General features: G+C 42.7%; 1 protein-coding gene across 7 annotated transcripts in view; it reads left to right on the top strand.

The window, feature by feature from the left end:
* Positions 1-1,537: 1,537 nt before the first annotated feature.
* LOC137360358 (deleted in malignant brain tumors 1 protein-like) overlaps positions 1,538-24,303 on the top strand; it is a 33,939-nt gene continuing 11,173 nt past the window's right edge. For 3 of the 7 annotated variants that reach the window (XM_068025813.1, XM_068025816.1, XM_068025820.1), the window contains exons 1-6: positions 1,538-1,663; positions 10,251-10,283; positions 11,232-11,546; positions 19,356-19,388; positions 20,142-20,456; positions 21,906-22,160. In XM_068025813.1, the coding sequence (XP_067881914.1) occupies positions 1,618-1,663; positions 10,251-10,283; positions 11,232-11,546; positions 19,356-19,388; positions 20,142-20,456; positions 21,906-22,160 (997 nt within the window). In that variant the 5' untranslated portion in view covers positions 1,538-1,617. Of the gene's footprint in view, positions 1,664-8,592; positions 8,637-10,250; positions 10,284-11,110; positions 11,182-11,231; positions 11,547-19,355; positions 19,389-20,141; positions 20,457-21,905; positions 22,161-24,303 lie in introns of those variants that run through there. The other 4 variants (XM_068025815.1, XM_068025818.1, XM_068025819.1 and 1 more) reach the window with 4 other exon arrangements.

Consider the following 24,303-nt stretch of genomic DNA (forward strand, 5'->3'; position numbering starts at 1 on the left):
ATGAACATCATAATAGCAGACTTCAGGGGGACATACACAGTCTGTTGAAATGGGCAGATCCATGGTGGATGCAATTTATTGTGGTCAAGTCAGAAGTGATGCTCATTGGGAAACATCATGTCAGTATAATATAAATGGTACCATTTTCAGGGGATGCAAGAACAGTGGGACCCGGGGAATGCATGTCAATAAACCTTTGAGCCTTGCAGTGCAAGAAGTGAAGCTGATTGAGAAATTGTATAGGATATTTATTTTGAAAATCGGGGTATTGAATGTATAAAGGAAATCAAGGTAAACCTTTACAAATCAATTGTTATGACTCAGCTGGTGTGTTGTGTGCAGTTCCGGCAATGAATACCTTGGAAGAATGTCAAGGCCTTGGAGAGGGTACATGGGAGGGTTAGCAGGAAGACACCATGCGTGAGGGATTTCATTTGGGTGGACAGAATGGAGGAGCTTGAATTGTTCTCATCAGAGCAGTGAAGTTTAAGCAGATGTAGCAGAGTTCAAAATGATGACGGGTTATGATAGAGTAAGAATGGGGAAATTATTTCCTCTCACAAATAAGTCGGTCACCAGAGATCATGGCAGGGATTTTAATGGCCCCCAGAGGCGTGAGCGAAAACCATGAGGGGAGAGGGTAGTGGGCATGGAGAAATATGGCGGGTGGCAGAGGATGTGCCTGGATGAAGATCCCATTGCCTAGTTATGGGATCCTTCCACCGCCGCTGGGATCTTACCAGTGGCGGGGTCCTCTCCCAAATGGAGAGGAGACCTTCTGAAACGAAGCATTCCCCCTGCTGCCTTGTCGGTGGGGTGGGGCGCTGCCTCCTTCTTTTGAAATTACTGGCACACAGAGAACCCCCACCTGGAGCCACATCATTCCCCGGGACCTCACTCCTCCTGGACCACAATCACACCGCCCAGGCCCTCTCACCAGGGCCTTACGGGCTGGCTCCTGTGACCCCGACTCAGCTCGCACTTCTCTGGGGTTCCAGCACTGGGCCTGGGTCCGAGGCCTTCTGTAGAACCGGCAGAATAACTGAAGGGATAATGAAGAGACATTTTTTCACACAGAGGCTTGTTAAGATCCAGAAAGCACGACCTCAAAGTGTGATGAAATCAGATTCCAGAGGAATTTTAGAAAGATAATTGAACAAGTGCTTGAAATGGACTAACTTGCAGAGGTATGAGAAAAATCTACGTATGTGACAATAAATCAGACAGCTCTTTCAAAGGGACGACTCTGACTAAAGTAGCAGAATGGCCTTCCTTGTGCATTTATGATTCTATGATCTGGACGCCATTTCCTTTTCACAGTATCGCACATCATTGACCTCGCAGGATAGGCTGTTAGTTGGAACCTGTGTTCATTGTATCCATAAATAGTCACATTTCTTCTCATTGGTGCATTGCACCAGACTGTAATTCACAGTTCACACAAGTTAACACCTATTGGTTATTTGGAAGGAAACATTGGCTTCTGTAGAAAATTCTATCAAAGGATTAACTACCACAACAGGCGGAGTGTCAGAAGCTGCTAGTGGGAGCTCTCAGTGTCTAACAGCATCGTTCGGTTAATGTTCTGTACTCATCGTTGTACCCAGTGCCAGAACGATGCTGTGGTCCTTCCTAACCCTGTTCCTACTGCAGCTTTTGAACTGTGAGTTCCGGATTATTGAATGTATTTTGCTATTTTTGGAAATAACTGTTTATTTCACTGAAAAAATGATTATATACCGATTATTATTGAAAGATGTGCATCATTAATATGATTAGCGTCTTTATTACAGAACATAGTCAGGTGATGTAGAAAGTGATTAATGCTTTATACATTTTAATGTCCTTGTGCAGAGTTTAATGAAATATCAGCACTTGGTTATTGCCTTCTACTTGTCGCTCGAACAGACAGAGCAGAATGGAGTTGAAAATCTAATGGGATTATTTAAACTGAGTCTGTTAGAAAATAGCCACTTCGCTGTTAGAATAGAATCTTTCAGTGTCTGGGATGAACTTACAGAAAACGGTTCTATTTTATTTACAGTTGTGATTCATTGCGAAGGTGTGAAATAGATATTGAAATGGTTTATATAATTTGTAGAAGTTTCATGTGATACATATTTTGGATTGATTGTTTCCATTTTAAGTTCTATCAATTACAAATAGGAATAAACCTCCATTTATATAAAAATGCCTTACGTTTATATAGCGCATTTCACGACGGTCAAGACGTCCCAAAGAGCCTCCCTGCCAATTAAGTACTGTTTTGTAGTGTTGTCCACCCTGTAATGTAGGAAACGCGGCAGCCAAATTACACACAGCAAGCTCCGACAAACAGCAATGTGATAATAACCAGAATAATATATACATATATTTGTGTGATGTTGGTTGAGGGATCAACATCTGCCAGAGCACTAGGGATAGCTCCCCTGCTCTTCTTCCAAATAGTGCACCTGAGAGTGCAGACGGGACATGGGTTTAACTTCTCCGAAATACAACCCATTTGAACAGTGCAGCACACCCTTAGTACTGTGCTGGAGTGGCAGCCCAGATTTTGAGCTCAAGTCTCTGGAATTAGACTTGAAGCAACCAGCTCTTGACACAGAGGCGAGAGTGCTGCCAATTGAGCTGCTGCTGACAGTAATATTGTTTTGGTGACAGTAAACCAGTTTGGAATATTTTACATTTCATTAACGGGTATTTTAAATTCCCAGTTGAGATGTGTGTCGAACACAAAGACGGCGGCAGTTTGCTTTATTTTTTTCTCCAGCGACACAGCCAGCTGGAATTGTAATTCTAATCTGATTATTTAAAGCGAGCCTGAGAGAAGTATAGTGCGGTTTTTGTTTGAATAGAGTACATCAGAGTCTGGGTGTAAGTTTACTTACTGAGTGTAGAACACCAGTCAAAACTACATCGACTGCCGACTGAACCCCCACACACTTTTCTGTCACAGAAATTTCTCAATCCAAGTGTTGCCAAATCTCCGAATGATACAGTTGATGGAACTAAATATTTTAAAATAGTTTGTTCAGTGTTGAAGTGTTATACAAAATCTATAATAACATCTCATCTGGAAATAGAAACAATATTTTTCAATTGGTTTTAATTATTAGTATAATTATGATCAACTGCAAGCTGCAAAAATGGTGTTACTGAAAGTTTTTAAATCCTTGGGGATTTTGCTCCGCACTATTGATTAGTTAGTGATGATCTTCCAAATTAGCAACTTTTATGTTAAGTTCATCACCCTATTTCCACCATTTATATGTACAGTGTCTAAACTTGGTTAAGTTTTACCAATCCCATATTTTTACGCAGTGTCATGTAGCGTACAATGAGTTAGAGATATTGATCCTCAATATCATTCCAACCGCTCGATATATTTATTGTTTTATTCTGTCGATGGCTCCATTCTGTCTCACACTATTTCCAGTGCGCGTTTGGTTCCATTTATTAATCTCTGTCTATAAAAATAAACATTATTGTTTTATTGACAGGGCAACTTTGCCCCAGTGTTACCAGATACGTTATGTATTTAACGAATTATATTTCCGTGAATATTACCTAATTGGATATTAAAATCCTGTTCTGTGAATGATTTAAAGAACATTTTATTCAAGCCACAGAAAAGAGAAAAATGAAGCACACATGATTCCCTGTATCTTTTTCTCAAATCGCAAGTTGATCAGAATCACTATTTTAAGCAGGCATGCTTTTTTCAATTATTAATTGCTATAGTATGAAGTGAATATTGAAATAGTTTATCTGATTTATAGAATTCACATTTAATACGGATCTTAGGTTGTTGGTTTGATTTTACATTCTATCAGTATTAAACAGGGAACTATTATCCATTCTGTTGCTTTTCGAAAACATTGTTTTTGGAAAATGTTGCATCTTATTAAATTCCCAGGCCGTACATGTGAGAAATTCTAATTTTAATTCCAAAACTGAACACAAATACTGCCGCAATTTGTTGTATTTCGTCCTCTGCGGTGCTTTTACAAACACAAAGGACTGCAGTTGAAATTCTAAGGAGATTATTTAAACACAGTAGAACGTGATCACAGTGAGAATAGAAGGTCTCAGAGTCTGTGGTCGATGGTAACACAGGAACTTTAGAACAGCAGTCAAAGCTAAATCTACTGCCGACTGAACCCACACGGGCATTTCTGTCCCAGGTATTTCACAGTAGAAGTGCTGTCTGACCCGATGTTGTGTACAGAATGAAATAAAATATTTTAAATGACGTTTTCAGTGTTACAGTGTTGCACATGATCTATAAATATTGTATAATATATTAACTAGAGGCAGCATCAATATTATTTAATTGAGCATTAATTATGAATGTCATTGTGAAGAGCCTCTGCAAAAGATGATGTTGCTGAATATTCTAAAATCTCCAGAGGATTTTCTGCTTATTGTTGTTTACTTAATGATGAACCTGAAAATGTAGAACTTTGTTTTGTAAATTTATTTATAAAGAAATAAACCTTATTTCTCATATGTACAGTATCGAGTAATAATTAATGTGACACAGTCTCCTTCCACATGCTCCTTTTATGTAAAGCATAGTGAAGTGTTTAATGAGATATCCTGAATAGTCTCCTTCCACCTTTTCGATATTTTTGTGGAGTTTTTCGGTCAATGGCTCCATTCAGTTTCCAGTGCTGGTTTGGTTAAATTTATTATTGTCTATCGACAACAAATGCTGGTTAACGACAATGAAACGTTCCCTTAATGTTATTAGATATTTCCGTGATGAATTTTCTTTTGTTTTTGTGAAAAGCGATTCGATTCTAAAATCCTGACTTTGACGGTAATTTAAGAATATTTTCTGCAAGCCATAGAACGGACAGAAAGTATGAAATGCATATGACTCCCTCAATTGTTTATTTTACCAATCGGCTGCCGATCAAAATCAATTTGTCGGAAATGTGCATATTTATAAAGTGAATATTGAAACAGTGTCTTTAATTTATAAATGCATCATTTAATACATTTTGTCCTGTTTGACTTTAACTTAATCAAACTCACGTCGGGAACTGTCGATGACAGTACAAAATATCTAATATCAATCATCTGATTAACATTTAATTGCATTTTTGGAGGAGATTTGAATTAAATTTAGGTTTATTACCATAATTGAACAGAAATACGGCAACAGTTGGTTTTATTTTCTGTCCTATGGCTCGGGTAGAGACGCAGCAGACAGCAGTTAAAATTCTAATCAAGCGTTTAAAATGGAGCGTCTTGGAAGTAGAAAGTGGTCAGTGTTACAGTTGAGTGTATGGGAGTCAGAAATGCAGAATACAGGTATCTGCATGTAGCCGACTCATCCCACATTAAGATTTCTGTCCCGGAATTTCTCAGTGAAGTGCTGTGTGATACAGAGAATTAGATTCAATAGTTTGTACAGCATTTAGAATGTTCAGAAAGGACTATAAATATTGTATAATATATTAACTGGAGGTGGAAGCAATGTTGCTTCATTTGTTCTGATTATTAATAGAATTATCAATTACACTCTCCAAAAATGATGCTCCTGATCTCAGAGCGATTCGCTGTATGAGCAGTTTTATTTAGTCGGTGATAATCTTCAAAACAAAGGTTTTTTACATTAAGTCATGCTTTCTATTTCATATATTTATATTCACGGTGTCGTGTAATAATTAGTATTTCTCAGTCTCTTTCTACATGATTCATACATTTGATGCAGTATTTAATATCCAGAATTGTTTATGAATTTCTTTCCACATTCCCCATACTTTTGTATCGTGCTATGCAATGTTTAAGGGGAGATCCGGAGTTGTTTCCCAATCTCTGGGAAAAGGCCGGGAAAGTGGATTTGGGGCAGTAGATCAGTCATGATCTTATTGAACGGCGGAGTAGTATGAGTAGGCAGCATGAACTACTCCTACTCCTATTAAGTCCATTTATGTTATTCCACATGTCCCATACTCTGGACATCTTGTGGAACAAATTCTGAATTCGTTTGCAAATTGAAATTCAACAGACAGTGCCCAGAACAATTTGTTTCGGTCTGTAAATGTTCGGTGTGTGTTTGGTTATTTCTAACGCTGGTAATGCTTCTTCAGGCACTAGCTGATGTGTTATGGAGATAGATTGTTAATATTTACTGATAATGCGATTGACGTACATAAACTGATTGTTTGATGTGAGTTCCTTCTGTCCGGTGCTTTGCCTGTGGTTTGAAGCTTAGCCTTTGGCCTCCTTGTCTCGAGAGACAATGGGTAAGCGCCTAGAGGTGGTCAGTGGTTTGTGGAGCAGCGCCTGGAGTCGCTATAAAGGCCAATTCTAGAGTGATAGACTCTTCCACAGGCGCTGCAGATAAAATTGGTTGTCGGGGCTGTTCCACAGTTGGCTCTCGCCTTGCACTTCTGTCTTTTCTGGCAATCACTGGCAACTGACTCCCACGACTTGTGGTCAATGTCACAGGATCTCATGTCGCGTTTGCAGACTTTATAGCAGAGACATGGACAGCTGGTGGGTCTGATACCAGGGACGAGTTCACTGCATAATGTGTCCTTGAGGATCCTGCCATCTTCCATGTGGCGCACATGGCCAAGTCATCTCAAACTCTGCTGGCTCAGTAGGGTGTATATGCTGGGGATGTTGGCCGCCTCGAGGACTTCTGCGTTGGAGTATGGTCCTGCCACCTGATGCCAAGGATTCTTCAGATGCAGCGAAGATGGAATGAATTGAGACGTAAGTTGTCCAGGCCTCGCTGCCATCGGGCAAGGTACTGAGGACACAGGCTTGAAACATTCGGACTTTTGTGTTCTGTGTCATTGCGACATTTTCCCACACTCTCTTGGCCAGTCTGGACATAGCAGTGGAAGCCTTTCCCAAGCGCTTGTTGATTTCTGCATCTAGAGACAGGTTACTGGTGATAGTTGAGCCGAGGTAGGTGAACTCCTGAAGCACTTCCAGAGCGTGTTCGCCAATATTTATGGATGGAGCATTTCTGACGTCCTGTCCCATGATGTTCGTTTTCTTGAGGCTGATGGTTCGGCCTAAATTCGTTGCAGGCAGCCACAAACCTGTCGATGAGTCTCTGCAGACACTCTACAGTGTGAGATGATAATGCAGCATCGTCAGCAAAGAGGAGTTCACTGATGAGGACCTTACGTACTTTGCTCTTCGATCTAAGACGGGCAAAGTGAACAACCTGCCACCTGAACTTATGTGGAGGAAAATTCCCTCTTCTGAAGACTTGAACGCACGTGAGTGCCTCAATGAGAAGAAGATCCCAAACAGTGTCGGTGCGAGTACACAGCCCTGTTTCATGCCACTCAGGATAGGAAAGGGGTCTGATGAAGCACCACAATGCTGAATTGTGCCTTTCATATTGTTATGGAATGAGGTGATGATACTTAGTAGCTTTGGTGGACATCTGATCTTTGCTAGTAGCCTGAAGAGACCACGTCTGCATTCGAGGTCAAAAGTTTTGGTGAGATCAATGAAAGCTACGTCCAGGGGCATCTGTTGTTCACGTCATTTCTCCTGTAGCTGGCGAATGGTGGATCTCTCTACTCGAAAGCGGCACTGTACCTCAGGGTCCCCATGCTCCGCCAGCTTCTGGAGTCTGTTTAAAACGACTCGAGCGAAGGCTTTCCCCACTATGCTGAGCAGGGAGATTCCATGGTAGTTGTTGCAGTCACCGCTGTCATCCTTGTTCTTATAGAGGGTAATGATAATGGCATCGTGCATGTCCTGTGAGACTGCTCCCTCATCCCAGCACAGGCAAAGCAGTTCATAGAGTGCTGAGTGCATAGCAGGTTTGGCACTCTTGATTTATTTCAGGGTCAATGCCGTCACTTCGGGGGCTTTACCACTGCCTATACAATCAATGGCATCACAGAGTTCCGATTTTGTTGGCTGTTCGTCCAGTTCATCCATGACTGACGGAGACTGGGCTGCATTGAGGGCGGTATCAGTGACAAAATTTTCCCTGGAGTATAGTTCCAGGTAATGCGACAATAACTGTGATTCTATCAATTAATATGCTTCTGAATCCACAAGATCTCGCTTAATTGTGAAATTAATTCAAATTAGACCTAAAATAATTTTAGATAATATTATTAAATTAAGTAATATAATTAAATGCAATAATCTGCCATGAGAAGCATGTACTTATAAACTCTCCGGATTGACTGCATTTTATAATCCCTAAACTACGCCTGTCATGGTTTTGTAAATCATTCAAGAGGCTAAATTCTGGGCTTTGAATGTTCCACATTTGTCCCGTTTCAGTTCACCTCCTTGGAGTGTATTGTGATTTATAATTAATATTTCCATATTACTGTTTGTGGTACTGCGGTACAATAGTAAGTTAAGTGGAGTATAAAATGAGAAATTAACTTGATAAATGTATTTATCTAAACATCAGGAAAGTAACTTTGTGATGGTACACCAAGAAATGCATTCAAAATGTTTCGTGAACAGCAATGAGAGCAGTTCGAATCTGTGAGGAAGGATACGAGGGAAAATCGAGGGATCAGCAGATATGAGGAGTCGGGTAGATAAATGGGAAAATAGTAATGATTGAGAAAGGGGAACGACTGAACATTTATCTGAGACAGTAAGAGATAAATTCGATGAACAGGCAAGTTTTGGAGTCTCGGTTACAGATTGTTTCGATTCATTTTCGGGATATGAGCTCACTGGCCAGGCAGAATTTACTGAACAACCCGACTTAGCCAGAAAGAATGGTGGGATGTTTTCATGAACCACTGTCGTCATTTGGCGATATTGTTCTGCACCCATTTATTGTCCATCCCTAGTTTTCCTAAGAAGGTATTGGTGGGCTTTCTCCTTGAACCATTGGATTATATGGGGGCCGGGGGGTGTGTGTGGGGAGGTGGTGGTGGAGGGGCGGGAAAGAAAAAGGCGTGACCTGGGTGGTATGAAGATTACAGGAAATGACTGAGTGGATTGATGAAGATTCACGGACTCTACTGAAGCACTGAGGTTGGAACCGTTTTTCAGTAAATACAGAAAGATTATTCCAACTCGTCTGTCATTTGGTCACTGGAAAAGGGGAATTTGCGGGAGTTGACTATTATCCAGGGATGTTGGTAGGAATTCTGAGGCTACAGGACTGGGCAGAAGTCACACACTATTTACATTGCGGAACTATCTGCATAAAGAGACCTGTGAGATTATAGTTGGGAAACTGTAACGCATTTAAGTTTACTCGGTAAGCACAGCTGAGGACAGGAATCGATTTCCCGTTGTCTATAGTATATCAGCAGAGTATTCAAAGAGACAACGATGCATGGGACACATATTAACACCAGGGGGATTGGGAACAGGTCAACCTACTGACTGCATTCTTAAAAATGAAGAAACGCTTAACCAGTAAACCGGAGAACGATAGTTTGAACATCATTAGTGGGTAAAAGAATAGGGCAAGTCGGCGAGTATAGGTTACCAGATAATGACAACAGCAGGAACTTAGTAATACTCAGTCAGCACGGAGTTAGGACGCTGACAGACCGTTCATCTTGTTTTGTTTGCTGAAGTTATAAATTAACTAAATGGTGGAAAAACCAAAATACACCTTTACATAAATTTGAAAGTTCCACTGGGAAGAATTTTCAGTTAACTAAAAGGCATCGAGATCGATTTAATTTAATTTATGTTCCCATCCCGGCATGAACATTGGACCAGAAAGCTGAATTCACTGAGACTGCCATCACAAGCGGGTTTAAAAGCGGATCCATCGCTAGCCTCTTCTCAGGGCACCTACACACGGGTCATCAATGGTCAGAGCATCATCAGCACAAATTTGCAGGGCGATGGGGAAAGGGAGTGGGACTAATTAGACAGGTCTTACAAAGAGACAGCATAGACAACATGAGCCGAATGGCGTCTTTCTATGCTGCTTCATTGGAAGATTCTATGAGGGAGAGGACCATCACCACCGCCTTCTCAGACTAGTAGTACTTTCACACTGGTAATACATGGGGCCCACCCGCCGTCAGACAAGGAGTGAGAGAGGGTGTGTGTTTATGTGAAAACAAATCTCGATTTTTTTTTGGCCCATTACCAATATTAATTTCTGTAGAAATTGTATTTTCGGTTTTCAGAAATGAAAACAGATCCCGGTATAACTTCTTCCGTAAAGTGACCCTGTCATTAGTTGCATTTGAGTGTTTTTTTCTGACAGTTTCATTCATTTTGTGCCCCAGTGAACATTAATTCTCAACTTCTCATTTCAGGCAGACCTGGGAACAGTCAGCCTGACCCGTCAGGTAATCGGTCTTTATTTTCACACTCTCTGCTATCTCTCTGCTTAAATAAAACCCATTAAATATTTAGCCTGGGTGATAATCTCAGCGTCTTTTTGATCACGGATTAACCCGCTGCCCGGTTGCCAGTCAGATAGGGAGTGTGTCCCTCACAGTGTTAATAAAGACCTTTCATTCCAGCTGATAGATTGCTGCTGCCTTCATGTGGAGGTACAATAACAGTGGGTCTCTGAAGAGCAGAGTGTGAATGATCAGCTCTACACACACTGTTACCCAGCTGAGAGCCGGCTGCTGCCTTCATGTGGAGGTACAATAACAGATGGCCTCTGAAGAGCAGTGTGTGAATGATCAGCTCCACTCACACTGTTACCTAGCTGAGAGGCGGCTGCTGCCTTCATGTGGAGGTTCAATAACAGAGGGTCTCTGAAGAGCAGAGTGTGAATGATCAGCTCCACTGGCACACTTAATGCTCCCAAAGGCCCAGCTCACCAACCAGCAGTGACATCGACATCACATGACCATCCAGCCGGGTTTTATTGGCTGTGGTGGGTGAATTTGCAATTTCTTCTTTACTCTCCTGGTGCTGGGATATCACAGTGTGCGGCCAATCAGTAAAGAGCACGGTAAACATGTGGCCATTACAGCACCGCCGATATGCCTGCTTCTACAGGTTAAATATATTCTGAACCGATTGCCAACCGGATCGCATTGGAGCCGCTGGGTTGGTGGGAATTTCCGGCTGTCTCCCGGTTCCCTGCTCGTTTACACAGTTTCTTAGAATTTCCCTCCTCTTTTTGCAATTTTTAATAGTTGCTCCCTGTTTTATTCAGGTTCTGGACACAGTCTTACACTGATTCCCCTCTGGCCTGGTGGATGGGGAGGGTCGATGTGCTAGTAACCGGTGGGTTTAATAGACTGTAACCGCATGATGATATTTCTGATGTTTTACAGAGACAGTGAAGCTGAGACTGGTGAATGGGGGCAATCGGTGCGCTGGGAGAGTGGAGATTCACTACAGGGGACAGTGGGGGACTGTGTATCATGATCTGTGGGACCTGCCGGATGCCGCTGTGGTGTGTCGGGAGCTGGGCTGCGGGACCGCGGAAGTTGCACTGGGCTGGGCTGACTTTGGGGAAGGCTCTGGTCCCGTTGTGACGAGTGATGTAGAGTGCGGCGGAACCGAGGCCGCTCTGCGAGATTGCAAGTCATATCAATGGGATCACTATTCTGTATCACACTCCAATGATGCCGGCGTTATCTGCTCAGGTAAAAATCTTTCTCAGTCTCTCAACTCCTGCCGCAGCTGATAGAATCCATGTAAAAGCGGAAGTAAATTAATCTGGGACTGTCAGTACCCAGAAAATCAGATGATAATTCCAGTAATCTCCGTTTAAAAATTATGTTATTTAAAATATTAGGATCACTGTTTGTTAAAAATATATCTTTGGTATTATATTTAATACACATTCTCCACCAGGGGCAGAATATACCTGATACTCAGCATATTTACAATACAGACAGAGAAGTTGCCAATGAGATTTTCCCTAAAGCCGCACTGAATGAGCGGAACTGCTGGAAATGTCACAATCTCAATTCAACGCTCCATTCATCAACCCAGCAGCCGCTACCAAGCGTGCGCTGTCAGCTCGGCTGTATGCCTGCACTGCTCGCTTGGCCTCAGATCTCATATTCTCATATCTTAAACATGTTGTGAAGCTGAGACTCGGAAGCAGGGTAGGGAACGTTCTCAGCATGGGGGGAGCTGGAGTTATGTGTCAGCGGTTACTGTGTAGCAAGGGAGAAACTTGCACAGTAAAATCCCACTGCTACTGAATGTCAATAAGGAAACAACTCTGACAGAATCTCAGGCTACAAGAACTGGAAATAGTTCCAATCAGTTAAGAAAATCCTTTGGAACTGGTCGATAAGGAACAAATCTGACCCATAGTTCTCGCCTGGTCACTATCAAAGCACATTAATTGGCTTTTACACAATTTGCTTGTTGTGTGATATTGTACAAGGCAAAATGGCTATCCGTGAAAAATGCCCGTATTTAGTAATGTGAATTGACATTAATATCCCTGGTGACTATTTCAGAACAATTCTCCTTCCAAGTAAGTACCCGGATGTCCAGGACCGGCAAAAATCTGGGGACCTGCTGGGGATCACTGATTGTCTCTATCCTAATTTCTTCAGGTCTTTATCCATATTGCCATTGAATTTTCAGAATCTGATTACTTCGTAACTCACGATTCCGTTTAAGTCTTATCATTGTTTGATATCCTAGAGATTAGTCTGTGTGCCTGAGCTAAACACCTAACGTGCACACAATAAATAGACGTGTCCTCTCGCTTGTGTCACTTCGATTTAAATTCATCAACATTTGACATTCTGCTTGCTGATTATGTTGTAGTACCTGAAATCAGTTTTCAAATGAAAACCAGAAAATGCGCGAGAGTATCTTCAAAAATAATTGACAATTTACATTGCCACGCGATAGAAATTGATAACATATGTACTTTCCCTTACGTGTGACATGTGGGTACAATATGATCACAATGTTTAGGGCTCCATCAGCTGACTATAAATAAACAGAGAAATCGGATTATAGATCAGATTGCGCAAACTCCAACCAACTTTTAATATCAAGCATCTTAAAATGCTCACTGCGAACATATAGTTCCCAGGAAATGTCAAGCTCAGACTGGTGATTGATGCAGCCCCTCATAGAGTCATCGATTCATATAGCACAGAAACAGGCCCTTCGGCCCATCGTAACTGTGCCGGCCATCCAGCACCTACAATTCTAGTCTCATTTTCAAGCACTTGGCCTTGTATGCTTTGGCGTTTCAAGTGCTCATTTAAATACTTCTTAAATGTTGTGTGGGTTCCTGCCTCTACCACCACTTCAGGCAGTGTATTCCAGATTCCAACCACCCTCTGGGTGAAACTTATTTTCCTCAAATCCCCTCTAAACCTCCTGCCCATTACCTTAAATTTATGCCCCCGGTTATTGACCCCTCCGCTAAGGGGAAAAGTCTTTTCCTATCTAACCTACCAATGCCCCTCATAATTTTGTACACCTCAATCATATCCTCCCTCAGTCTTCTCTGTTCTAATGTAAACAAGCCTAGCCTTCTCAGTCTATGTTCATAGCTGAAATGCTCCAGCCCAGGCAACATCCTTGTGAATCTACTCTGCACCCTCTCCAGTGCAATCGCATCCTTCCTATAGTGTGGTGCCCAGAACTGTACACAGTACTCCAGCTGTGGCCCAACTATCGTTTTATACAGCTCCATCGTAATGTCCCTGGTGCTGCTTTCCGTGATCTATGGAAAGGTACACCAAGGTCCCTCTGACCTTCTGAACTTCCTAGCGTCCTAACATCCATTGTATATACCCTTGCCTTGTTAGTCCCCCTAAAATGCATCACCTCACACTTCTCAGGATTAAATTTCATTTGCCACAGCTATGCATCTTACCAGCCCATCTGTATCGTCCTGTAATCTGAGGCTTTCCTCCTCACTATTTACGACCACCAATATTCATGTCATCTGCAAACTTACTGATCATACCTCCTATAATCATTTCTAATTCATTAATGTACACTACAAACAGCAAGGATCCCAGCACCGATCAATGTGGTACACCACTGGTCACAGGCTTCCACTCGCAAAAACAACCCTCGACCATCACTCTCTGCCTCCTGCCACGAAGCCAATTTTGGATCCAATTTGCGAAATTGCCCTTGATCCCATGGGCTCTTACGTTCCTAACCAATCTCCCATGCCGGACCTTATCAAAAGCCTAACTGAAGTCCATGTACACTACATCAACTGATTTACCGTCATCTACGCATCTCGTCACCTCCTCAAAAAATTCAATCAAGTTGGTTAGACACGAACTCCCCTGACAAAGCCATTCTGACTATCCCTGATTATTCCCTGCCTCTCCAAGTGGAGATTAATCCAGTCCCTCAGAATTCTTTCCAATAGTTTCCCAAGCACTGATGTTGGACTCACCAGCCTGTACTTACCTGGGCCATCCCTGCTGACCTTCTTGAATAATGGTACCTCATTCGCTGTCCTCCAGTCCTGTGCGGGCAGACTGGAGATTTACTGGGATGGAACCTGGGGCACAGTTGCTGGTTGCAACTGAATGTGGAAGTTGTCTGTAAAGAGCTCGGTTGTGGCTGTGGAGCAGCAGCGCTGCTTTATGCTCACTTTGGCGAAGGGTCAGGGCCTGTGTTCGGTCCGCCTGGCTGCGGACTCCAGAGTGACGTTGCAGTAATATGTTCAGATACAAAATCCGATAGTAATGGGAACAAAGTGGTTACCTACAAATATTGTGCTGCCGCCTCTGATAGACAGTGACAGGTTAGGAACATTCCCATCTTGAGAAAGGGGAGGCTTTTAAACAGCGTTTCATGTTACATTTCTTCACTTTCGTGGTGAACAGGTTGAATGTTCGGCACAAAACTAACAAGTGCGCGAGTACTAGGTGGTATTTATTCAAAGGTGATAAAGAGGATATTGGAACTGCTGAATGTCTTTGTCTTGTATTTGGTTCACTAACCCCCTGGGAATTGCCAGAGATCTCTGAGGCAAAGTGACCTGCCTCAGATAGATTGGAATCGGAAATTGACAGGTCAAACATTACAGGTATTGTATTACAGGTATTATCTCAATTGGCAGGTAAGACAATAAATGCGATCTCAAATGGGAAATAATTTGGATACAGACTAGACACATTCCCACTCGGGGGAAAAGGAAGGCCATCCAAAGCCAGATATTCCCAGATTACTAAAAAAATAGAGTTTAAAATAAAGCTTATCATAAAGGTCACGTTCGGAATTCAGTGAAATTCAATCTGAATACAAAAACTATGGGGAGAAATGAATTGGGACGTAAAAGGGTCCCACAGAGTTTGGAAGAATAGATTAGTGTTTAGCATAAAAGAGACCCCAATTGTCTTTTTATAAGCATGTAAATAGGAGAAAAGGTAGTCAAAAGAAGCTAACGATGAGGGGTACACCCTGCAATTACAGAGCAGTGAGTCGAACGACACTGATGGAGAACAGTTTAGACAGAATAAACTGGCTGAAAACTAATTGTCATTTGGAAGACGATGTGTTATTAAATTAAAGTCTGCATTGATCAGTTAAAGGTAAATTGATTTAATAAGCTTGATTGAGTTCTTTGAAGTACCGAAGAGCTCTGTTGAGAGTTTTGCAGTTGCTATTATGTACATGGACTTTCAAAAGGCGTTGGATAAAATATCAGGCAAAGAGAAAAGATAATTTAGTTGTGAACGACGTTTTTTGAGACTGGAGGGAAGTGTGTCGTGGTGTCACACTGTGTCGAAATTGGGATGACTGCTCCTTTTAATATATATTAATAACCTGATATTTCGAATTAGAACATTACAGCGCAGTATAGGCCCTTCTGCCCTCGATGTTGCGCTGACCTGTGAAATCATCTGACCTACACTATTCCATTTTCATCCATATGTCTATCCAATGACCACTTAAATGCCCTTAAGGTTGGCGAGTCCACTACTGTTGCAGGCAGGGCGTTCCACGCCCCTACTACTCTCTGAGTAAAGAAACTACCTCTAACATCTGTCCTGTATCTATCACCCCTCAACTTAAAGCTATGTCCCCTCGTGTTTGCCATCACCATCCGAGGAAAAGACTCTCACTATCTACCCTATCTAACCCACTGATTATCTTATATGTCTCTATTAAGTCACCTCTCCTCCTCCTTCTCTCCAACGAAAACAACCGCAAGTCCCTCAGCCTTTCCTCGTAAGACCTTCCCTCCATACCAGGCAACATCCTAGTAAATCTCCTCTGCACCCTTTCCAAAGCTTCCACGTCCTTCCTATAATGCGGTGACCAGAACTGCATGCAATACTCCAGGTGCGGTCTCACCAGAGTTTTGTACAGCTGCAGCATGACCTCGTGGCTCCGAAATTCGATCCCCCACACACCATATGCCTTCTTAACAGCCCTATTAACCTGGGTAGCAACCTTCAGGGATTTATGCACCTGGGCACCAAGATCTCTCTGTTCATCTACACTACCAAGAATCTTCCCATTAGCCCAGTACTCTGCATTCCTGTTACTCCTTCCAAAGTGAATCACCTCACACTTTTCCGCATTAAACTCCATTTGACATCTTTCAGCCCAGCTCTGCAGCCTATCTATGTCCCTCTGTACCCCACAACATCCTTCGGCATTATCCACAACTCCACCGACCTTCGTGTCATCCGCAAATTTACTAACCCACCCTTCTACACACTCTTCAGGTCATTTATAGAAATGACAAACAGCATTGGCCCAAAAACAGATCCATGCGGTACACCACTAGTAACTAAACTCCAGGATGAACATTTGCCATCAACCACCACCCTCTGTCTTCTTTCAGCTAGCCAATCTCTGATCCAAAGCTCTAAATCACCTTCAACCCCATACTTCCGTATTTTCTGCAATAGCCTACCGTGGGGAACCTTATCAAACGCCTTACTGAAATCCATATACACCACATCCACTGCTTTACCCTCATCCATTTGTTTGGTCACCTTCTCGAAAAACTCAATAAGTTATGTGAGGCACGACCTACCCGTCACAAAACCTTGCTGACTATCTCTAATGAACTTATTCTTTTCAAGATGATTATAAATCCTGTCACTTATAACCATTTCCAACATTTTACCCACAACCGAAGTAAGGCTCACAGGTCTATAATTACCAGGGCTGTCTCTACTCCCCTTCTTGACCAAGGGGAAAACATTTGCTATCCTCCAGTCTTACGGCACTATTCCTGTCGACAATGACGACATAAAGATCAAGGACAAAGGCTCTGCAATCTCCTCCCTTGCTTCCAAGAGAATCCTAGGATAAATCCCATCTGGCCCAGGGGACTTATCTATTTTCACACTTTCCAAAATTGATAACATCTCCTCCTTGTGAACCTCAATACAATCTAGCCTAGTAGCCTGCATCTCAGTATTCTCCTCAAAAACATTTTCTTTCTCTACTGTAAATACTGACGCAAAATATTAATTTAACACTTCCCCTATCTCCTCTCATTCCACACACACCTTCCCACTACTATCCTTCATTGGCCCTAATCTAACTCTAGTCATTCTTTTATTCCTGATATACCTATAGAAAGCCTTGGGGTTTTCCCTGATCCTATCCGCCAATGACTTCTCGTGTCCTCTCCTTGCTCTTCTTAGCTCTCCCTTTAGATCCTTCCTGGCTAGCTTGTCGCTCTCAAGCGCCCTAACTGAGCCTTCACGTCTCATCCTAACATAAGCCTTCTTCTTCCTCTTGACAAGTGCTTCAACTTCTTTAGTAAACCACGGCTCCCTCGCTCGAAAACTTCCTCCCTGCCTCACTGGTACATACTTTTCAAGGACACACAGTAGCTGCTCCTTGAATAAGCTCCACATTTCGATTGTTCCCATCCCCTGCAGTTTCCTTCCCCATCCTACGCATCCTAAATCTTTCCTAATCGCATCATAATTTCCTTTCCCCCAGCTATAATTTTTGCCCTGCGGTATATACCTGTCCCTTTCCATCGCTAAGGTAAACCTAACCGAATTGTGATCACTATCACCAAAGTGCTCACCTACTTCTAAATCTAACACCTGGCCGGGTTCATTACCCAGTACCAAATCCAATGTGGCATCGCCCCTGGTTGGCCTGTCGACATACTGTGTCAGAAAACCCTCCTGCACAGACTGGACAAAAACTGACCCATCTAAAGCACTCGAACTATAGTATTTCAAGTCGATATTTGGAAAGTTAAAGTCCCCCATAACAACTACCATGTTACTCTCGCCCCTGTCGAGAATCATCTTCGCTTTCCTTTCCTCTACATGTCTGGAACTATTTGGAGGTCTATAAAAGACTCCCAACAGGATAACCTCACCTCTCCTGTTTCTAACCTCGGCCCATACTACCTCAGTAGACGAGTCCTCAAATGTCCTTTCTGTCGCTGTAATACTCTCCTTGATTTACAATGCCACACCACCCCCCACCCCTTTTTTACCATCTTCTCTGTTCTTACTGAAACATCTAAATCCCGGAACCTGCAACATCCATTCCTGCCCCTGCTCTACCCATGTCTCCGAAATGGCCACTACATCGAGATCCCAGTTACCAACCCATGTTGCAAGCTCACCCACCTTATTCCGGATGCTCCTGGCGTTGAAGTCGGCACACTTTAAACCAGGTTCTTGCTTGCCAGTGCCCTCTTGCGTCCTTGTAACCATTTTCCTGACCTCACTACTCTCAACATCCTGTACACTGGCACTACAATTTAGGTTTCCATTCCCCTGCTGAATTAGTTTAAACCCCCCCCCCCCCTGAAGAGCACTAGCAAATCTCCCCCCCAGGATATTGGTACCCTTCTGGTTCAGGTGAAGACCATACTGTTTGTTGAGGTCCCACCTACCCCAGAAAGAGCCCCAATTATCCAGGAAACCAAAACCCTCCCTCCTGCACCATCCCTGCAGCCACGTGTTCAACTCCTCTCTATCCCTATTCCTCGCTTCGCCATCACGTGGCACGGGCAACAACCCAGAGATAACAACTCTGTTTGTTCTCTCTCTCAGCTTCCACCCAAGCTCCCTGAATTTCTGTCTTAAATCCCCATCTCTCTTCCTACCTATGTCGTTGGTGCCTATGTGGACCCCGCCTTCATGTGGAGGTACAATAAGGGGGAGGACAATCACCACCACCTTCTCAGGGCACTTACACACTGGTAATACATGGAGCCCACCTACCGTCACCACAAGACGAGAGTGTATCCGGGTGTCAGTGTGTGTTTATGTGGAAACAATTATGGATAAATTTTGGCCCATTGCCAATATTAATTCGCTGCAGAAATTGTATTGTTGGTTTAAAGATTGACGAGCAGATGAAATCACAGATCCCGGTATAATTTGTTCCGCTAATTGACGGGAATAATGACCCTGCAGTTAGTTGCATTTGTGTCTTTTCTTTCTGAGAGTTTCATTCAATTCGTGCCCCAGTGAATTCTAATTTTCAACTTCTCATTTCAGGCAGACCTGGGAACAGTCAGCTTGACCCGTCAGGTAATCGCCCTTTATTTTCACACTGTCTGCTATTTCTCTGCTGTTATCAATCTCATTACATATTAAGCTTGGGAGCCAACCTCAGTGTCTTTTTGGTTACCGATTAACCCGCTGCCTGGTTTTCAGTCAGAAAGGGAGTTTGTCCCTCACAGTGTTACTAAAGTTCTTTAATTCGAGCTGATAGTCGGCTGCTGCCTTCATGTGGAGGTACAATAACAGAGGGTCTCTGAAGAGCAGAGTGTGAAGGATCAGCTCCACTGTCACTCTTGCTGCTCCCAAAGGCCCACCTCAACAATCAGTGCTGACATCGACGTCACATGACCATCCAGCCCGTTGTTTATTGGCTGTGGTGGGTGAGTTTGCAATTGTTCTGATCTTTCGTGGTGCTGGGATCTCACTGCGTTCGGCCATTCAGTACAGAGCACGGTAAACATGTGATCATTACAACCACGCCCATCTGTCCACTTCGACATGTGAAATATATTCTCAGCCATCGCCAACCGGATCACATTGGAGCTGTTGTGTTGCTTGGAATTTCCGGCTGTCTCCCGGTTCTCTGCTCATTTTCACCATTTATTATAATTTCCCTATCCTTTTTGCCATGTGTAATATTTACTCCCTGTTTTATTCGGGTTCTGGACACAGTCTGACACTGATTCCCCTCTGGCCTGGTGAATGGGGAGGGTCAATGTGCTGGGAACCTGTGGGTTTAATAGACTGTAACCGGTTGATGATATTTTTGATATTTTACAGAGGCGGTGAAGCTGAGACTGGTGAATGGGGGCAATCGGTGTGCTGGCAGATTGGAGATTCACTACAGAAGACAGTGGGGAACTGTGGATCATGATCTGTGGGACCTGCTGGACGCCGCTGTTGTGTGTCGGGAGCTGGGCTGCGGGACCGCGGTCTCTGCACCAGGCGGAGCTCATTTTGGGGAAGGCTCCGGACACGTTGTGACGACGGATGTAGAATGCAGCGGGACCGAGACCGCTCTGCGAGACTGTGAGTCATTTCACTGGGGTCACTATCCCCTGCTACACTCCTATGATGCCGGCGTCATCTGCTCAGGTAAAAATCTTTCTCAGTCTCTCATCTCCAGCCGCGGCTGATGGATTCTGGGAAAAAGCAGAAGTAAAATAATCCGGGACGGTCCGTTCCCGGAAAGTCAAAAGTTAATAATTCCAGTATTCTCCGGTTAGAATTAATATTATTTAAAATATTGGAATCACTATTTGTTAAAATTATATCATTAGTATTATGTTTAATCAAAATTCTCCAACGGGAGCAGTAAATACTTAGCACATTTACAATACAGACAGAGCAGTTTCCATTGAGATTTACCCAGTGAATGAGCGGAACCGCTGGAAATGTCACAATCTCAATCCAACTCTCCATTCATCAACCCAGCAGCCGCTACCGGGCATGCGTTGTTAGCCCGGCTGTGCACCTGCGCTGCTCGCTTGGCTCCAGATTGGATATCGTAAACATGTTGTGAAGCAGAGACAGTGGAGCAGCGGAGGTTTTTCAGCATCGGGGAGCAGCAGAGGTTTCTCAGCATCGGGGAGCTGGAGTAATGGATCAGCGGGTACTGTGTATCACGGGAGGAAACTGCACAGTAAGATCCCACCGCGACTGTATGTCCCATTCTTTTGATCACTGTTGAAACAACAGTGACTGAATCTCAGGCTCGAAGAACTGTAAATAGTTCTAACAAAATAAGGAGCATCCTATGGAACTGCTCGAGAAGGAGCAGAGAAATAATTCTCCCGCAATTCTGACCCATAGTTCTCGCCCAGTCACTATCAATGCCTATTAATTGGCTTTTTAAAAAGTTTGCTGGTTGTGGGATATTGCCCCAGGCAAAATGGCTATCCGTAAAAAATGCCCGTATTTAGTAATGTGAATTGACATTAATATCCCTGGTGACTATTTTAGAACAATTCTCCTTCCAAGTAAGTATCCAGATGGACATGACCGGAAATGATCTGGGGATCTGCTGTTCCTGGATAACTCATTGTATCCACCCTAATTTATTCAGGTCTTTATCCATATCGCCATTGAATTTTCAGAAACTGATTACTTCGTAACTGATGATTCAGTCTAAGACTTCTCATTATTTGGTATGCTGCAGATTGGTCTGTGTGCGTGAGTTAAACACATAACCTGTCCACAATAAATAGACGTGTCCTCTCGCTTGCGTCATTTTGATTTAAATTCATCAATCTTTGACATTCTTGGTGACGATTATGCTGTAGTACCTGAACTCAATTTTCAAATGAAAACCAGAAAATGGGCGAAATTATCTTTAAAAATACATTGCCACGCGATAGAAATTGATGACGTAAGTACTTTCCCTCACATGTGACATGTGGATACAATATGGTCACAATGTTTAGTGCTCTTTCAGCTGACTATAAATAAACAGAGAAATCGGATAATTGATAAGATGACGGAAACTCCAACCAACTTTTAATATCAAGCTCCTTAAAATGCTCACTGCTAACATATAATTCCCAGGAAATGTCAAACCGAGACTGATGAATGGAAACAGTCCCTGTGCGGGCAGAGTGGAGATTTACTGGAACGGAACCTGGGGCACAGTTTGTGGTCATGGGTCCTGGTCGTTACCGAATGCGGAAGTTGTCTGTAAGGAGCTCGGTTGTGGCTCTGGAGTAGCAGCGCCGCTTGATGCTCACTTTGGCGAAGGGTCAGGGCCTGTTATCGGTCCGCCTGGCTGCGGACACCAGAGTGACGTTGGCGTAATCTGTTCAGGTACAAACTTGATAGTAATGGAAACAAAGTAGTTACCTACAAATATTGTGCTGCCACCTCTGATAGACAGTGACAGGTTACAGACATTCCCAGCTTGATAAATGGGAACTTTGTTAAAACAGCGTTTCATGTTACATTTCTTCACTTTCGTGGTGAATGTGCTGAATGTTCGGCTCAAAACTAACAAGTGCGCGAGGACTAGATGGCATTTATTCAGAGGTGATAAAGAGGATATTGGGACTGCTGACTGTCTTTGTGATGTATTTGGTTCACTAAACCCCTGGGAATTGCCAGATATCTGTGAGGCACAGTGAGTAGGCTGAGATAGATTGGAATCGGAAATTGACAGGTCAAACATTACATTAGTAATTGGCAGGTAAGACAGTAAATGTGAATTCAAATAGGAAGTAGTTTGGATACAGACTTGACACATTCCCACTCGGGGCAAAGGAAGGCAGTCCGAAACCAGAGATTCCCGGATGACTAAAGAGATGGAGTTTAAAATGAAGCAGAAACAGGAGCGTATCATAAAGGTCACGTTCGGAGTTCAGTGGCAATTCAATCTGAATACAAAAACTACAGGGAGAACTGAATAGGGAAGTAAAAGGGTCATACAGAGTTTGGAAGAATAGATTAGTGTGCAACATAAAAATGAACCCACATTTAATTTTATAAACATGTAAACAGTAGAAAAGGTAGCCAACAGAAGTAAGAGATGAGGGGTGCACCCTGCAACTACAGGTCACTGAGTCTAACGACACTGAAGGAGAAAATTGTAGAGACCAATCCGGCTGAAAAATCATTGTCATTTGGAAGAATATGTGTTATTAAATTAAAGTCTGTATTGATCAGTTGAAGGTAAATTGCTTTTAATTAACTTGATTTTCGTGGGCAGAATGAGGAGAGTTAATGTAAGTGAAATGATAAAAATTTACAGGTATTGCAGAAACATCGAGAGCAGAGGGTGTACGTGCATTTCTCTTTGACTGTGGAAAAAAACGGGAATGTTGTTAAAAGGCAGAGGAGTTCCTGGACATTATTAATAGAGTTAAAAAAGGGATGTTATGGTGAACACTTATAAAAGAATGATAAGGCAGGAGCATCGTCTCAAATTTTAGAGAGAACATTTTAGGAACTACATCAAGTCCGAGGAGCGTGCAGAGGCGATTTTCCAGAGTATTATGTTTAGGCGGGGATTGCAGTTCTGTGGGGAGACAAGAGAATCTGGACCTCTTCCCCTTAGAGCAGAAAATTTTAAGGGAAGATTTGGTATCGTTGTTCAGCATCATAAAGAGTTTGTTAGAGTAACGAACATTGTATTGTTCCAGTGAACAAAGGATCAGTAATGAGCAGACACAGATTTAAGGTGATTCACTACAGATCCTGAAGTGACATCAGGGAATAAAATCTGCAGCGAGCTGTTCTGATCTGGATTACACTGCTGGAAATGGTTGTGGAAACAAATTCAAAAATAACTATCACATTCAAAAGGAAATTGATTAAATAGTTGAAGTGGAATCATTTCAACGCTGTGAAGAGCAAAGGAGTGGGACTATTTGCATTGCTCTTTCAAAGAGCCAACACAGACATAATAGGCCGAATGGCCTCCTTCTGTGCTGTATCATTCTCTGATTCTATTAAAGTTTAAAATGTGCCGTTGAATTATTGAGGAACTTCCTAACAAGGAGGATAAGTCAGTGTCTTCTGATGCTATCCATATGGACTTCCAAGAGGCAATTGATAAGGTTCCACCTAAAGGATCATTGGCAGAAATATATAGAGTGCACGGGATTAAAGGTAACCTTGTAACGTGGGTTGGTAATTTGTTAAAAGGTAAGACACAGGGATTATGGATAAAGTGAATAACTGATTGGAAGGGTGAGACAAGTAATGTTCTTCAGAGATCTGTATGCGGTCTTAGCTTTTCATCATATTAACTGATGATTGAAGGGATACAGAGTCATACGACCAGGTTCACCCATATAAATAAGTTAGGAAGCACAATATGTTGTGTAGATGCAATTATAAAGTTACAATGGGGCACAGACCGATCAAATGAGTGGTCGTGTCTGCGGTAGGCAGAGGTCAATGCGGGAAGTATGAAGGCATACATGATGGATCAGAAAAAAATAACTGAAATATT

The sequence above is a fragment of the Heterodontus francisci genome, unplaced genomic scaffold (genome assembly GCF_036365525.1).
Source record: "Heterodontus francisci isolate sHetFra1 unplaced genomic scaffold, sHetFra1.hap1 HAP1_SCAFFOLD_188, whole genome shotgun sequence".
Classification (NCBI taxonomy): Eukaryota; Metazoa; Chordata; class Chondrichthyes; order Heterodontiformes; family Heterodontidae; genus Heterodontus; species Heterodontus francisci.